Source organism: Nycticebus coucang, chromosome 10 (assembly GCF_027406575.1).
Source record: "Nycticebus coucang isolate mNycCou1 chromosome 10, mNycCou1.pri, whole genome shotgun sequence".
Classification (NCBI taxonomy): domain Eukaryota; kingdom Metazoa; phylum Chordata; class Mammalia; order Primates; family Lorisidae; genus Nycticebus; species Nycticebus coucang.
In genome coordinates, this window is record NC_069789.1 from 103,308,688 (window position 1) to 103,323,121 (window position 14,434).

General features: G+C 38.8%; 1 protein-coding gene across 1 annotated transcript in view; it reads left to right on the forward strand.

The window, feature by feature from the left end:
• Nucleotides 1-14,434, forward strand: part of LOC128596489 (uncharacterized) — a 78,677-nt gene that overhangs the window by 58,149 nt on the left and 6,094 nt on the right. Inside the window, exons 21-22 of the mRNA XM_053606101.1 lie at nucleotides 7,005-7,292; nucleotides 7,862-7,981. Of these exons, the coding sequence (XP_053462076.1) occupies nucleotides 7,005-7,292; nucleotides 7,862-7,981 (408 nt within the window). The remainder of the gene's footprint in view (nucleotides 1-7,004; nucleotides 7,293-7,861; nucleotides 7,982-14,434) is intronic.

Sequence of the window (14,434 nt, forward strand, 5' to 3'; positions counted from 1 at the left end):
AAGCTTATTATGCATCTATTGAGAGAATCATATGGTCTTTGCTTTTTAGTTTGTTTATGTGATGTATTGTATTTATAGTTTTATGTGTATTGAACCAACCTTGAGACTCTGGGATAAAACTCACTTGGTCATGGTGCATAATTCGTTTGATGTGTTGCTAGATTCTGTTTGCTAGGATCTTAATGAATATTTTTTGCATCTATGTTCATTAAAGAATTTGCTCTATAATTTTCTTTTATTGTTGGGTCTTTTCCTGGTTTGGGGATCAGGGTGATATTTGCTTCATAGAATGTATTGGGAAGTAGTCCTTCTTTTTCAGTGTTTTGGAAAAGGTTAAATAGTATAGGTACTAGTTCCTCTTTAAAGGTTTGGTAGAATTCTGATGTGAAGCCATCTGGTCCCAGACTGTTATTTTTTGGGAAATTTCTTATAGTTGATTCTACTTTAGTATTTGATATAGTTCTGTTCAGCATTTCCAATTCTTTCTGATTAAGTCTAGGAAGTTGGTGTGCTTCCAAGTATTGGTCAATTTCTTTCAGATTTTCATATTTCTGAGAATAAAGTTGTTTGTACTATTCATTAAGGATTCTTTGAATTTCTGAGGTGTCTGTTGTTATTTTACCATTGTTATTTATGGTTGATGATATTAGGGACTTTTCTAATTTTGGTTAGGTTGGCCACAAGTTTATCAATTTTGTTGAATTTTTCAAAAAACCAACTTTTTTTCATCTTTCTTTTTTCTTTTTGAGAGAGAGTCTCACTATGTCACCCTTGGTAGAGTGCCATGGTGTTACAGCTCACAGCAACCTCCAACTCCTGGGCTTAGGCAATTCTCTTGCCTCAGCCTCCTGACTAGCTGGAACAACAGGTGCCCACCACAATGCCCAGCTATTTTTGTTGTTGTTCTTGCAGTGTGGTTGGGGCCAGGCTCGAGTCCGCCACACTCGGTACATGGGGCCAGTGCCCCACCCACGAAGCCATAGGCACCACCCCAAAACCAACTTTTTAATTCATTGATCTTTTTAATAATTCTTTTGTTTTTGATTTCATTTAATTCTGCTCTAATTTTAGTTATTTATTTTCTTCTGCTGGGTTTGGTGTTGAAATGTTCTTCCTTCTCCAGTTGCTTAAATTACCCATTAAGTTATTGACTTCCTCTCCTTCCATTCTCTTGAGGAAGGCTTGTAATGCTATAAATTTCCCTCTTAGGACTGTCTTTGCAGTATCCCACAGGTTCTGATAATTCATGTCTTCATTATTGTTTTGTTCCAAAAATTTGGCAATTTCTTTCTTAATCTCATCTAAGAGCCAGCTATTATTCAGCATGAGGTTATTTAGTTTCCATGACTTTGTATGAGTATGCAGATACCTGTTATTGGTGAGTTCAACTTTTATTGTGTGATGATCCAAGAAAATACAAGGAATAATATCTGTACTTTTAAATTTGCTGAGGTTATACTCGTGACCTAAGATATGATCAATTTTGCAAGATGTTCCATGGGAAGAATGTGTGTTCAGTTTTGTTAGGATGAAATGTTCTGTAGATGTCTGTTAAATTCAATGGTTGTATGGTGAAGTCTGAGTCCAAAATTTATTTGCTTAGTTTCTTATTGGAGGATCTAGCCAACACTGCCAAAGGGGTGTTAAAATTTCTAACTACTATGATGCTGGAGGAAATCAAGTTGCTCATGTCTGTTAGAGTCTCTCTTATAAATTGAGGTACATTCTGGTTGGGTGCATAAATGTTAATAATTGAAATCTCATCATGTTGAGTGTTGCCCTTAACAAATATGAAGTGACCATCCTTATCTTTCCTTACTTTTGTTGGTTTAAAGCCTATTATATCTGTGAGTAAAATTGCAACACCTGCTTTTTTCTGATTTCCATTTGCCTGAATTATAGATGACCATCTCTTCACCCTGAGTCTATATTTATCTTTTAAGGTAAGATGAGATTCTTGTATGCAGCAGATATCTGGCCTAAGTTTTCATGTCCAGTCAGCCAACCTGCGCCTCTTTAGAGGAAAATTTAAGCCATTCACATTAATTGAGAGTATTGATAATCCTGGTAGTATTTTTGGGTATCAAGTTTTTCAAAAGTCCAGTGAACATTTTTAATCCTTTCACCGTTGTGGCAGTTGGAATTCAATCAAAAGTTTCTGAGTGAGTTTACTTTGGTGAGGTTATTGTGCTTGTCATTGTGGAGGATGAGTCTGAGATTATCCTGGAGAGCTGGTTTAGTTATGGCAAATTTCTTCAACATGTGAATGTCATTAAAGTATTTAATTTCTGCATGATAAATGAAACTCAGTTTAGCTGGATACAGGATCCTGGGTTGAAAGTCATTTTATTTTAGGAGGTTAAAGTTCAATGTCCATCCTTTTCTAGCTTGAAAAGTTTCAGCAGAAAGATTTGTGGTCATTCTAATATTCTTCCCCTTGTAGGTTATGATTTTCTTATATCTGGCTGGTTGCAGGATTTTCTCCTTCATATTAACTTTGGCAAAGTTAATTACAATGTATCTAGAAGATGCCTCTTTTGAGACAGTTCTGAAACTGTGTGTGATCTGAATTTCAGTATCTCTTTCCATGCTTGGAAAGTTCTCCTCAATTATCTCTTGGAGTAGCATATCTGTGCCTTTTTGACCATCCTTTTCTCCTTCAGGGATTCCTATATGGCATTCGAATGTTTGCTCTTTTGGAATGGTCCCACAGTTCTCTCAGGGAATGATCTGTTTTTGCTCTCCACTTCTCTTCCTCTTTGAGCATTTGGGAGCATTCAAAAGCTTTGTCTTCAATGTCAGAGATACTTTCTTCTGCCTGCTCCATTCTGTTACTGAGGGAGTCCATTGTATTTCTCAGATGTTTGAGGGCTGCAAGTTCTTGCCTCAATGTGTCAAAATCTTTGGTGATTTTGTCTTTGAATTCATTGAATTCTTGAGAGAACTTTGGAATTACTCCTTGAATTTCTAAGTCCAACTTTACCTCCATTTTGTTAATCCTATTTGGAATCCAAATTCTGAATTCAATTTCTGACATCTCAGCCATTTGTTTATGAATGGGATCTTCTGGTGTGTCTCCTTTGTCATTCCTTGGGGCAGTTGATATACTCTGATTATTCATGTTGCTTGAGTTTTTCTGCTGATTCCGCCTCATGGTTTTTTTTTTTGTTTGTTTGTTTTTCCCACCATTTGGCAAGAGAAGCTGGTAAGGTGAAATTGAATTGAGGGCTCCTGGAGTTGTAATTAACCAGCCTTTTACCAAGGAACTAGGACTGGTGATTGTGGCTTTCACCCTAGAGCTTTACAAAGGTCCCTTTCAGTACTATAGCCTAAAGCTCTGGGGACCTGCTTGGTATGGTGGGGCTAGATGGCTCTGACCTATATTTGGCTAGTTTCTGTCCAATCCTAGTGAATCAGCGGCTTTGGGCTGAAATCTCAGCTATGGAGATATATAAGCTGAATAGCTTGATGTAAGCACTCTCAGCAACCATAAGAGGAAGGGGAGGGCTCAGTGCTCATAGCCCAGTAGCCAGGGAATCAGCCACACAGACCAGATCTGGCAGGCTCAAACCTGGCCCAGGACCCACCAAACAACAATGAAAACCACAAAAACAGCCTGGTACTATGGTGGGCGCCTGCAGCCCCAGCCACCTGGGAGGCTGAGGCAAAAGAACCACTCAGCCCAAGAGAGTTAGAGGTTGCTGTGAGCTGCAACACCATAGAATGCCACAGAGAGCAACGTAGTGAGACTCTGTCAAAAAAAGGGGGGGTGGGGGGAAGCAGAGAAAAAAATAATAACAATTAAAAAGTTTTTAACAATAACTCCTACTAGAAAGAAAAAAGGGGGGGAAGCAAAAAGAATGAGCAAAGAAAGAAAAAAGGCAACAAAAGTATTTTTATATATGTATATATATAAACATATGACTCTATATACGCTGTAGGGATCAACTTTAGTAGGAATATATTTATGTTGCAATATACTTTCTGGTCACCAGGTGGCACAGTGAGTGATTCCCAGGCCTATACCTGTGTGCTGACTTAAATGTTCCTGGTGTTTGCCTGATTACCCATTTGGTGCCTATACCCAGCTGAACTGCTGATTCCACCAATCTCAAAAAAAATCTTCACAGGCAGGTTTCCCAAATTCTCCCTGCAACAGTTCCTGTAAAGTGCAGGATATCCAGGGCCAGTTCCCAGTGTAGGATGACTGTCTCCAGATAATACCCAAATCACTGCACCTGGCCTGCGCAGAAAGCTGCCGGCAGCCACTGCCATCTCTCAAATTCCAAAACAATGGCCTCTTCCTGTCCGGGATCTTTCCCATCTGAGTGCCTCTCCCACCACCTAACTGCAGTGGTGCTGCACCAGATGGCATCAGCTCAGGAGTCCATACTTCACCAATCTTTCCACACACTATCTAGTTTCCCCACAAACTGGGAACTGTAATTCTCCGTGGTGGGGCTGGTTGCTGCTGCAGCCGGGTTGGAACCTTTCCTGGCAATCTCTGCAGCTCCAGATTACACGCCAAATCCAGCAATCCGCCACCTTGCTGAACACCCTGAACTGCCACTCTGCACCAGTATTTCACGCTGGGAATGATCTACCCACTCACTCTCATGTGTTGTTCCAGGAGAGCTGAGCCAAACGTCCTTCCTGTCCTCCATCATGCTCCGCCTTCTCAAGTGGTGGTTCTTAAAAGGAGGCCCCAGGACCACAGACAGCAGGGTCTCCCAGAGGGCTTGCTAAATCGCAAATTCCATAGAAATATAAATACTTTTACACAACTATTTTCTAAAGTATTATCTCCATAGCATGAGTTTAGGAAAGCATTAACAATGTGAGAACTGTCAAAGGTCACTTTTTGAAGGTGTCTAAGATCAGTGCTAAATTGAGAGCCACCAATCACCCCCCCCAAAAAAAAATCAGCAAAAATTAAATACTAGTCTTACTAGTCTTTCTTCATGGAAAAATACGCATCTTGTGTTAAACTCCTCTTTTTAGAACTTTGCCACAAAATAAGCAGCTTCAGCATGATATAAAAAGGTTTGTGGTCATGCTCCAATCTCATCACAAAGCATTGCCAAGATTTCATTATTTAAGTTAAAAAAATCTATAAAAATGCTCAAGAAGCCCTCTAAAAGGGCAATATATTCCAATATAGTGAGTGTGAACAAACAGGCACAGTCACTGCTGTCCCTGTCCCACGCTGTAGGGGACCTGACTTCACAGGAGATCCTGTCCTGTTCCAAGGTGCTAGTACTGCATAGCCTGGCAAGTGCACTGTTGTGAATATGAGTAAAGCTAATCATGGGTATCTTTGTAAGTTTCAATCTTAAAATTAAATATTCTTAATTTAATACTCTTAAATATTCATATTTTCTTTTCACACCCCAATGGGATATCTTGCACCCCACCTTGGACACCACTAAACTTGATAATAACCACTGTCTTTTTCATCCCTAGAATTCTTTGACTTTAGAAAAATGTGCATATGGAACCAAAAGTTCCATGAGCCCTAGAGGAAGGCATAAGAAGGAAGATGTTGAGAATATGTGCTTCAGAGGAACAGAAAAGGGGGTGGAAAGGCCCAGTAAGGTCACAAAGCACCCGGTAAAGACTTCCCTGGAGCCCTCTGCATCCTGCCCAGCTCCTTTTACACTGAAGGGCCACGTTCAAGCCATCAGCTTCAGTTTAGCAGAACTCTGCACTCCACCAGCAGGACTTGGCCTCTCTGCCTGATGAGGCTGCACTGTCTTTCCTGCAGCCAGGAGATGGCCTGTTTTCTAGTTTAATTACTGCCATTCAACAAATAGTTCCCACATTCACACCACCGCCATTAGCCAGTCTCTGATACAAAGCAGACTTGAGATCCTTACAGGGCCTCCCTTGCCACTGAAGCACACAGCTTGCAAACAAAGCTGCACACCACTTGGCTTATCCATGTTTCCTCACAACTTTAGCAGACCAACAGTCTGACAGTACATATTCCACATTAATGGTTTTCTATTCTTCCCAGCTGTCCTATTTCTATAATTATCCATTAAAATGGAAATCACTGTTTTGAGTTTTCTATCTGGAAATTTTTGTGCCAGTTTGGATCAGTTCAATCACCAATTATTGAGCACTTTCACATGCCAGCTAAGTTCCAGCAGCTGGAAACAGCAGTGGGCAGACAAATGAGTCTCCTTCCTTGTGGAGTTCACACGCTACTGGGAGAAGCAGATATAAAACAAAGATAGATGATAGACAGAGATGATGGATAGATGATAGATAAATAATAGATAGATAGACATTAGATACAGATAGATGAAAGAAAAATAGATAAAAGTCATTGAAAACAAAAGGAACAAGAAAAGTAGAGAAAGTCTTCCACTTGTAACAAGAAATAAACATTTGCCATAGATAGATAGAGATGATAGGTAAATGAAAGAAAGATAGGTGACACTTAGATAGATGATGAATATATAGATGATAGGTAATAGAGATAGATGATAGATAAATAGGTAGGTAGTAGATAGATAATTGATAGAGCAATGAGTTAAGTAGTGCTAACTGGTATGTAGAAAAATAAAGCAAGGTTATTGTGTGGAGAGTAATGAGGTTGTACTTTTTAGATGGATAGTAAAGTCTAGGGCTTAGGGCTAAGATTCAGGAATAGGAACGTTTAAAAAAAACCCTTGATTTTAATTATTTATATCAATAGTAACAACCAACATTTATTGAGCATTTTGCATACAGTACATGATTCTTATTGTAATAGGTTGAGATATAGTTTATCATTAGCTCTATTTTACAGAGGAATAAACCAAGGCTTAGGGAAATTTGAAAGTTTTTAAAAATCAAGATTATAGAACTAATAAAGGTCAGAGACAGAATTCAAGCCCAGGTTTTCCTGAATCTAGTTCTGTGTTCCCACCTATACAGAACGTCCCTTTATTAAGTTTTTTTTTTTTTTTTACATATGCTTAAGCAAAACTGCCAATGAACTATTTCTCCTCCTGCAGTTCCAGTGTCTCGCCCCATTCTCAGCCTCAGGACACTCAGGGTGCCCAGGGCCCAGGCTATGGTGGGGGATGTGGTAGAGCTTCGCTGTGAGGCCCTGACAGGCTCTCCCCCAATCCTGTACCGGTTTTATCACGAGGATGTCGCCCTATGGAACTGCTCAGTGCCTTCTGGAGGAGGAGTGGCCTTCAACCTCTCTCTGACTGCAGAATATTCTGGAAACTACTCCTGTGAGGCTGACAATGGCTTGGGAGCCCAGCGCAGTGAGATGGTAACACTCAGAGTTACAGGTAGGTTGGTGTTACTGGGCTAGAGGTCCCAGTTATGGTCAGTAAAATACTTCTCTAGCAGATTGCATAAATTCTACCACGGTCAAGGAGTTTTTTGAACAGGCATGCCAGGGCTTGAGACTTCTGGAGATTGGTACTGATTTTATGAGGGAAAGGGAAAGGAAATACATCTTAATCTTTGATTCTGACAACCAGAATTGTTTTGAAAATTACAAACTATACCAGAGATAATTCAAATGGAGAAGTCAGAACCTAGAAAATACCACCTGCATGGGGTGGTGCCTGTGGCTCAAAGGAGTAGGGCACTAGCCCCATTCCAAGATTGGTGAAGTATGGACTCCTGAGCCGATGCCATCTGGTGCAGCACCACTGCAGTTAGGTGGCGGGAAAGGCACTCAGATGGGAAAGATCCCGGACAGGAAGAGGCCATTTGCAAAAGGTGGTGGGTTCAAACCCAGCCCTGGCCAAAAACTGCAAAAAGAAAGAAAGAAAGAAAATACCACATGCGTCATTATTATGGTCTAGCCAAATCTTTGCCACTGAAACTCAAGTGTGGATCTCCCCACTAGGAACTCCCAGGAGCAGAACAGGCCTTGTCACTGGAGGAGCCGTCTCAGGGCTGCTTAGCGTCCTTGGCCTTGCTGCCACTACTGCTCTGCTGTGTCACTTCAGGACCCAAAGGAAATCACGTGGGTGTCTATGTCCTCCTAGCCTTTGATGTTGTGACTTTCGCCGTTGCTGTAATAATTTGTAATTCTGTGGTGTATCTGGTAAAGGCCAGTCACTCAATTCCAAGTAATAAGTCATCAGTTGGACTGCTGCTGTCACTCTGTAGGGAATAGTGACTAAAACATGAAACAAATTTCACAATGAAGTTCTTACCTCGTGTATTTGAGATTTATAGTTGAAAGCAGAGTTTCGCTTCCAATTAAAAATTAAAAAATTAGCTATTTACTGTTTCACTTTCATTCCAACGTCACTGAAAACAAAAAGAACAAAAAAATAGAGAAAGTCCTCCACTTGTAACAAAAAATAAACCCTTACCATAGGTACTACCATAAATGCTGAGATATATTTGAATACCAGTTAAATGTAGTGACATTTGGATACCACTAATAGAAAATGACAAAATGATATTAAACATTTCATTTCTGGTTTTTTGTTGCTAATATGTAGAAATACAACTGATTTTTTTGTATGTTAATTTTATAACTTGAACACTGGCTAAACTCACTAATTCTAGGATCTGTTTTGTAGATTTTATCAGATTTCCTATGTAGATCATCATGTTGTCTGCTACTAAAGACATTTTCCCCTTTCTTTCCAATCTTAATTCCTTTTATTTCTTTTTCTTGCTTGATTGCACTGGCTGGAGCCTCCTGTACAGTGCTGATAGAGATGATGAGAGAAGACGTCCTTGTTGAGTTCCTGATTGTAGGCGAAGTTTTCCATCTCTCACCATTAAGGATTATTTTAGGTGTGGGCTTTGTGTAGATCTGCTTTATCTTCTGGAGGAAGTCCTACTATTCCTAATTTGCTGAGAGTTTTTACAGAAATGCATATTTGTCAGTGGAGAGTGGAAAGATAGATAACAGAGACTTGGGAAATATAAATAAGAAGAGGAAGGAAAGAAGTAGGTTAAAGTGCACAAACGTGAAGTATGACAGAGGAATAAAGCCAGCGTTTGATAGTAAACAGGGTGACTATACTTAACAAAAATGTTTTATAGTTATGGAAAAAATACCTAAGCAAATTGTTGAGATTGTGCCATCATTGATAGAGAAGAGAGAAATTAATTAAAGACAAAATCCATAATCAAAAAGAAAGCAGAATGAGAAGATTTGGAAAAATTTTACCTGGGCCATGTTGTAAAGAATAAAAAAAAAAAAAATACTTAGAAGAGAACAGTAAGGGTGTGGCCAAACAAACATACCCTTGTCCATTAATTTGACAAGGAAATTATGATAGTATGGATTGTGAAAGCCTATTATTATTCATCAAGATAATGCCCCAGAAGGCATGTAGGTCACTGGGCTGCCACCTCTATCACAGACCCAGAGTGCCAAGGCCTGGAGGACAGAACTATGTGAAAAGAGACACTTTAGTTACAAAGGATAACTACCAAGGGGCCCTTGGTACTCTACGCCAGGTGCTGTCTCAAAGTTCTGCTCCCTGCATTTTGATGCTACACTCCTCAGCTTCCCCAGGTGTGGTGAATACTATAGTAGCAACCCCTCTGGCAGGTATGGATGATAAATCTTGGCAGTGTCCATATAAAGCCATCTCCCCTGGCAGGTAGAGCACATAAGTGTTGGGGGCATGGCTGCTTCCACCTAGATTTCAAAGGATGGAGCAATTAGGAGCTCGACACATGACATAGGCAGAGGTCTGCCATAAATTTTGGGGCCCCTTGGATAACTTCCTATGAGGATATGCTTAGTTCAGCCATGGGGTTGTGGCTGCACCAGAGACTCCCAATTTGGACAGTGCCCTGTGGAGCCATGGAAGCAGGCTCCTTTGAGACCACAGAACTGTGGAGCTATCAATGTGTGACACCAACTTAGGAGTTACGAGACTATAACCAAAGAGAGCTGCTTTGTGGGCTGTCTCCAGCAAAGACACAGGGCTGGGGCTACCTGGAACCGTGGGGGCCCAACCCCCACCCTAGTGTGTCCAGAAGGTGGAGCAATAGAGTCAAAGAAGACTATTCTGGAGTCTTAAGACTTAATGTATACCCTTTTTGTATTTGGTTGGGACCTGTTACCCATTTCTTCTATCTTATTTCTCTCCTTTGGAGTGAGAATGTCTATCTCTATCTTATGCATAGCCCAACATTGTATTTTAGAAGCATGTAACTTGTTTGATTTCATGGGCTCACAGCTGGAGATAAATTTGCCTCAAAATGAAAAAAAAAAAAATGTTTTATAGTTAAATGATGGACATCCTGAATATGCCAACTTGATCACTAGACATTATACACATACAAAAATTTTTCATGGACCCCATAAATTTGTTAAATTAAAAGTGGAGGAACAACATAACCAGAAAAAAAAAAAAAGAAAGAAATGTTTGTCAAATGCCTTTTCTACACTGATTAAGATATAATCATGTAGTGTTTTTTAGTCTATTTATAAGGTGGATTTTTTAAAACTTCAGATTAATATAAAGGTACATACAATTAGGTTGCATCGTTTGCATTTCTTAAGTAAAGTCCAAATTGCAGTTGAGCCCTTCACCCAGGAGGTGTGCCACATACCCCTGCATCATACTCGAGAAGTGAGAGCTTACCACACCCCCCTCTCCTCTCCTGTTCTTGAATTTCACAATCACAAAGATGTGGAAACAACTCAAGTGCTCATCAATCCATGAATAGATCAATAAACTGTGGTATATGTATACCATTAAGTATTATTCAGCCATAAAGAAAGACAGAGACTTTACATCTTTTGTAATTACCTGGAAAGATTTAGAGAATTTTCTCTTAAGTATCACAAGAATGGAAAAGCAAGCATCTAATGTACTTAATACTAATATGAAATCAGTAGATGAACAAACACACAAAAGAAAACCACATAAGGTGGATTTTGAATGTGCAAATGCAAAGCTGCATTCCTGAGGTCAATCTAAGTTGGCCATGATCATTGGATTGGATTTGCTAAAGTTTTGTTAAGAATGTTTACATCTGTGTTTACAAGGGCTGTAGCTTTCTTTTCTTGTCATGTCTTTGTGTTAAAGTAATAACCATTTAGTTACCACTTCTAATATTCTTCATTCCTTTTCTGTATGTCCATTTTTTCACCTGATATTACTTTTGTTCTGCTGAAGGACTTGATGTTTAGTGTAGTATAGATCTGCTGGTGAACTTGATTGACATGTTATTCAAGTCTTCTGTGTCTTTACTGAATTTTGTTTGAATTTTGAATTTTGTTTTGTTTACTTGATCTACCTATTATTGAGATGAGGGATTGAAATCTTTTACCATAATTGTGGATTTGTCCTTTTCTTCTTGCAATACTATCAAGATATGCTTTGAGAATTTGGTGCTCATTATTAGGTACATAAATGTTTAAAATTGTTATGTGTTTTTGATGAATTAAGTACTTTATCTTTATGAAATGACCTCCTTTAGCCCTGATAAATCACTGATCTGTCATAATCTTTTATATTAATAGATTCATATAATTTGTGTTAGCATGATATTTCTTTTCCCATCCTTTTACTTTTAGCCTATTTGTGCCCCTGTATTTAAAGTACATTTTTTTTTTTTTTTTTGAGAAAGAGTCTTATTTGGTCACCCTCAGTAGAGTGCCATGGTGTCACAACTCACTGCAACCTCTAACTCTTGGGCTCAAACAATCCTCTTGCCTAAGCCTCAAGTAGCTGGGACTATAGGTGCCCGCCACAACACCTGGCTATTTTTATAGACGAGGTCGTGCTCTGGCTCAGGCTGTTCTCCAACTCGTGAACTTAGGCAATCTGCCCACCTCAGCCTCCCAAGTGCTAGATTACAGATGTAAGCTGTCACGCCCAGCCTAAAGTACGTATTTTTAAAGCTAGCATACGGTTAATTCTTGCTTTTTAAAGTCAAATATGATAATCTATTTTTTAAATGAGGTTTTTACACCATTTACAATAATGTAGTTATTGATATGGTTAGGTATCTGTCCATTTTGCTATTTGTTTTTGATTTGTACCATCTGTTTTATGGTTTTGTTTTTCTACCTGCTTTTGGATCAGTTGAGTATTTTTCATTATTCTATTTCCTCTGGCTTATTATCTGTAAGTACTTGTTTTGTTATTTTAGTGGCTGCTTTAGGGTTTATAGTATACATCTTGAACTTACCACTGCCTATCTTCCTGATATTATGTCACTTCACCTGGAGTGTAAGAATCTTACCGTGGCACACTTCCATTTTCCCCTCCCAGATACGTTATTATTTTGGTAAGTAATAAATTATCTCTTAAAGAGATTTACATATAAGTAAAAATGTTAAACATTTACTCATGCAGTTACCACTTCCAATATTTATTATTCCTTTTTGTATATCATATCTCCATCTGGTATTATTTTCTTTCTACCCAAATGACTTCTTTTAACATTTCCTGTAGTACAGGACAAGTCTGCTGGTGATAAATTATTTCAGCTTTTTATGCCTGTAAAAATCTTTATTTTGCATTTACTTATAAAACATATTTTTGCTGACATAGAATTCTGGGTTGACAGGGTTTTTCCTTTCAGTACTTTTAGAATGTTTTTCCATTCTTCTTTTCATATGCATGGTTTCTGACAAGAAATCTACTGTCATCTTTATCTTTGTTCTTCTGTTACTGCTTCTCTCTCTCTCTGAATTGTTTTTCATGAATCAGGAATATTTGAATATATGGAATCTTTTATTGGGTGCTTTGGGTGGCAAAGTTTTAAGACTTTAGATTTTGAAACTGCGAATGCTTTACTTCCTGTCTGGCCTCCATGTGACACACGTGGCTTCTTCTTTTCGGCCAGGACAAATGTTTCTGTCCTCCCTTTCTCAGGGACCATACTGAAAATCAACAAATAAACAAAAAAATAAATAAAATATTTGGACCTCAATCTGATGAAAAATCTCAGGTATTTTCTCAGTCATCCTGGAAAGCATTGTCCTTTTACCTCTTACCTTTATTTCCAAGTCAATCAATGAGCCTCTATCTTTCTACTTGTTTGTAAGAAAAGCAACACCAACTGATACATGTATTTCAGAGATACTTAATATTGTCTTAAATGAGATTACATATAAAATTATGTACATGTATTTGTATTTTTAAAATATATAAAGATAATAAGAATACTAACACCAATAGTACCCATCATAAAATGTCATTCATTTAGAACCTATTGCATGCAGTTTTATAGTTTGTCTACTTCAATGATTTAATAAGTATAATTCAGTTGAATTCAACTGATATTGTCATAATTACATTAGAGATGAAGGAGTGGAGGTTTGAGGAGTTAAATAAACTCTCCATATTTACATAGGTAGTAAGAGTCAGAGTCGGACATTAACTGGAATCTACCTAACTCTTGATTGTATACCCTCTCTATTATTCATTGATGACTTATAGAAGGCTGATCACATTTCCCTCTGTCAAAATTATTTTTTCTTTTTCTCTCTCATCATCTACTTGGGATATAATTTGTTAATCTGTCATATACTAGAAGAAAACATTAGAATCTCAAAGTTAAAGTGAATAATGTTCAAAAAATAGATTGCTCAGTCAACACAGGACCAGGGAAGGAAAGAATACTATTATTTCATGTATGCATGTGAGTAGAAGCCCCTGTGGTTCTGTCCCCCAGATCTGAGGGGGTCTTTTAAGTAATAAGCTCACTAAGGAACTAGAACAGTTTACAAAGCAGAGGGTCTCTGCCCTTCTCTTCTCAAAATCTTTCCTGCTGTTCCCATCATAACAAATCTTCCCTTCTCATCATAGACCAGGCTTTTCAGGGAGGAGCTCAGACCTCTCAAAGTTTTCTAAAAATGGAGAAGTCTGCTCCTTGTCTGAGTGACTCCTATAAATTATCAAAAGGAGTGGTAAATCGATCAACTCTGTAGTCAGACTGGTTGGGTTGAAATTCCAGTAATGTAACTTGCCAACAACTTGATACCAGGCAAGCAAATGAAACTCTCCAAACCCCACTTTCTTCATTTACATGGTAGTTATAATAATAGTACCTGCCTTCTAAATGCTATGAGATAATTGAGGTGAACGCCTTAGGACCATCCCTGGCCCAGATCTCTGGGAAATGCCAGATTGTATTATAAACTGCCAGCTCTCCGGATCTCAGTTTTCCCTTTTATACACAAGGACATAGAATGACTCTCAGGTGCATCCTGGGACCGAGATAACTGCCTACAGGGAAGATATCGGCTGCTGACTGATGTGGATTGTACTCTGGGGAGAGAGATACAGGACCAGATTGTGACTGTGTATCTCTAGTTTCATTCAGAAGGGCCCGGCTTATAGGCATCCTTTGGGTTTTTTTCATGAGCATCAAGGCCGGTAGGATTATTTTGACAATTACTTGTGTGAGCCCAGTGTGACAGCTATGGGGCCAGAGACAGAAAAAAAGCCAAGGACAGGGATGGGAACTGTGGAGGAGACTT